The sequence below is a fragment of the Arachis duranensis genome, chromosome 1 (genome assembly GCF_000817695.3).
Source record: "Arachis duranensis cultivar V14167 chromosome 1, aradu.V14167.gnm2.J7QH, whole genome shotgun sequence".
Lineage (NCBI taxonomy): Eukaryota > Viridiplantae > Streptophyta > Magnoliopsida > Fabales > Fabaceae > Arachis > Arachis duranensis.
Window position 1 is genome coordinate 22094040 of NC_029772.3, and position 2833 is coordinate 22096872.

General features: G+C 26.9%; 1 protein-coding gene across 1 annotated transcript in view; it reads left to right on the top strand.

The window, feature by feature from the left end:
- The window catches only part of LOC107481987 (homeobox-leucine zipper protein HAT22), a gene marked incomplete in the record, with an annotated part of 2994 nt that extends 868 nt beyond the window's left edge, over nt 1-2126 (top strand). The window contains 2 exon segments of the mRNA XM_016102348.3: nt 273-352; nt 1319-2126. Coding sequence (XP_015957834.1) covers nt 273-352; nt 1319-1625 — 387 coding nt within the window.
- Between the last annotated feature and the right edge of the window lie 707 nt (nt 2127-2833).

The following is a 2833-nucleotide window of genomic DNA, read 5'->3' on the forward strand; positions in this document are numbered from 1 at the left end:
CTCTCTCTCTCTCTCTCTCTCTCTCTCTCTCTCTCTCTCTCTCTCTCGTTTCCAAATATCAAAGAGACACAACGACAACTAAAGATGGAAAAAAATACATAGTTTATCTCTATGTATAGTTTCTTCATGTATCTTAATAATAATAATAATATATTATTCGATTTTTGGGGTTTAGATATGTTGATGAATTTCAGTATGATTTGTAATAGACAAAGAATAATTAAGTGATTTTATATCATTAATACTGTTTGTTTGTTGGGTTGGATTTACAGAAGCAGAAGCAAGCTTTAGCGATGCAATTGAATCTACGGCCTCGACAAGTTGAAGTGTGGTTCCAGAACCGGAGAGCCAGGTGTATATATATACGCTGATATGATTGCTTGATTAATTATTTTGGAATATATTTATGTATTTTAATAAATGAGAAAAATCAGAAGTTCTAATAAATATAGTGGGATAGCCACGGAAATTTTATCTGAGGTTAATTAATAAAAATATTAGGTGATGAATATTTTTATTAGGTGAAGAATATTTTTATATTTATTTTATTTTTGAGTTATTATATTAGTTAATTTTTTATTTTTTGTTTTACCAAAGGTATACTGACCTTTAGTTATTTTGAGAAATATTAGTAACTAATATTTTGTTTTAAATATTTATTTTTTAATACATGTAAATATTTTTAACGAGAACTAGTAAAAAATTGTTTTAAGACAAATATATTAAAAAAATATTATTTGTATATAAAATATAATAACTATATTAACAATTATATATTTGTATATAAATATATAAATATAAATATATCTAAGTAAAAATTTACATGAGTTTGTCTTTTGAAAAATTGATAGTCAAGAATTAATAGATATACAATAGATGATGATTTAATTAAATTCATTAAATTATTTAATGATTATCAACTAATAATTTTATATTAAAATAATAACATGTGAATATTTACCATATAATTGATGTTTAATTCAATTTTAAAATATATTTTGTATTTAAATATATATTTTATATTAAAATATTTAAAAATAATAAAAATCAATCGCGATCAGATGTAATAAATATAAAATATTAGATGTAATAAGTACATAATTTTAAATATTATATATATAAAATTATAGATATTAAGTTGAATAAAATAATTTTAAATTATTATCTTTCTCGTATTAGTCTTTTTGATATACACCTGCTATGATATGGTGTGGCTAATATATTATACCATGTCATATTATGAAAAGATGATCGATAAAAAAAAACATTATTAGTTGTTATCTAAGAAGTTTTTGGATTGAGTATGTTGTTGTAACAGAACAAAGCTGAAGCAGACGGAGGTAGATTGCGAGTTCCTAAAGAAGTGTTGTGAGACACTAACAGATGAGAATAGAAGGCTACAGAAAGAGCTTCAAGAGCTTAAGGCACTCAAACTGTCTCAGCCTTTGTACATGCCTCCCATGCCCGCCGCGACACTCACCATCTGCCCTTCTTGCGACCGGGCCGTTGCCATTGGCAGCGGTGGCAGCGCTTCCAATAACATCAAGAATACTCCTTTGATCTCCTTGGCCCCCAAGCCTCACCACTTCTTTAGTCCCTTCACCAATCCTTCCGCAGCATGTTGATTTTTATTAGATAGTTCAATCAAATATATTTAATTAAACATGCTAAATCATTTAACCATCTCTCTACATGAAATGAAGATGTCTTCGTGAAAATAGTCTCTTTTTATTATTATTTAGGCTTTTCCTTCCCTTTTTTCAAGGATATGTAAAACAAAACAAAATTAGACAGGAGTATTCCCTCATTACCATTGTATTTGTTTGGTTGAGGGATATACGTCTTTATTATTATGGACTATCTGTAGCTAGTGAAAAGGATTAATGGTATAATTAGTATAAGTAATATATATATACTGTAGAAATTTTAGCAGTAACTACTGATAAAAAATTACTAAATTACTGTTAGTTTTTCTTTTGGATTTCTTTTATTATTATATGTTTATAGAAGACATATCAATCTAGGAAAGAATTATCTGAATTTGTTTTTGTTATTCAATCTTGTAACTATACCATGTTATTATTATGGCATATATGTATCTATGTCCACGGAATTTTGTGTATCAATTTCACTTTCCAGTTACATGCATGAATTTTGATTCATTCCAGTTAGACCACTGAAGTCTATTATAAATTATAATAAGTGATTTTGAGTTCAAATTTTTAAAAAATAAAATAGTTACCGAAAAATATAAATTCTTTCTTGAATATTTATTCTAATAATCCAACTCAAATTAATCAAATGGTTAAAATAAAAAAAAAATTGAAGACGTTGGTAGTTCAATAATTTGGATAATATATATTATTGGCGATTATTATTAAGTTGGAGAAAGAAAGGTTGAAGTGTGTGGATAAGTAAGTTAGGTCACGTGTTTGTGTCTACAAAAATCAGTTGCTTAAAAAGAGACTCTCCTGAATGAATAAGAGACTTTAGTTTTGAGTAGAGACATTGGTAGTGGCGGTGATTAGGGTATATAGTGCATAAACAAAGAAAGGGATCGATAACGATTGATTATAATAAAGATAAATAAATGAGGTTGAGAAAGATTGAGCGAGTTACGGGGAATAGATCCCATTAAAATGTCAAAACACTTGTGTAAATTTCAATCGTTAATCAAGGATAATGATCACATAGGTGGAAATCGGAAATTAAAAATAAAGGACAGGAATATAACATTTGAGATTAAATTATCTCATCACCTATATGATATGACAAGATATACGTGTAGTACGTAAAATATTTTGATATGAGATATATGTTTCAAAAAAATATA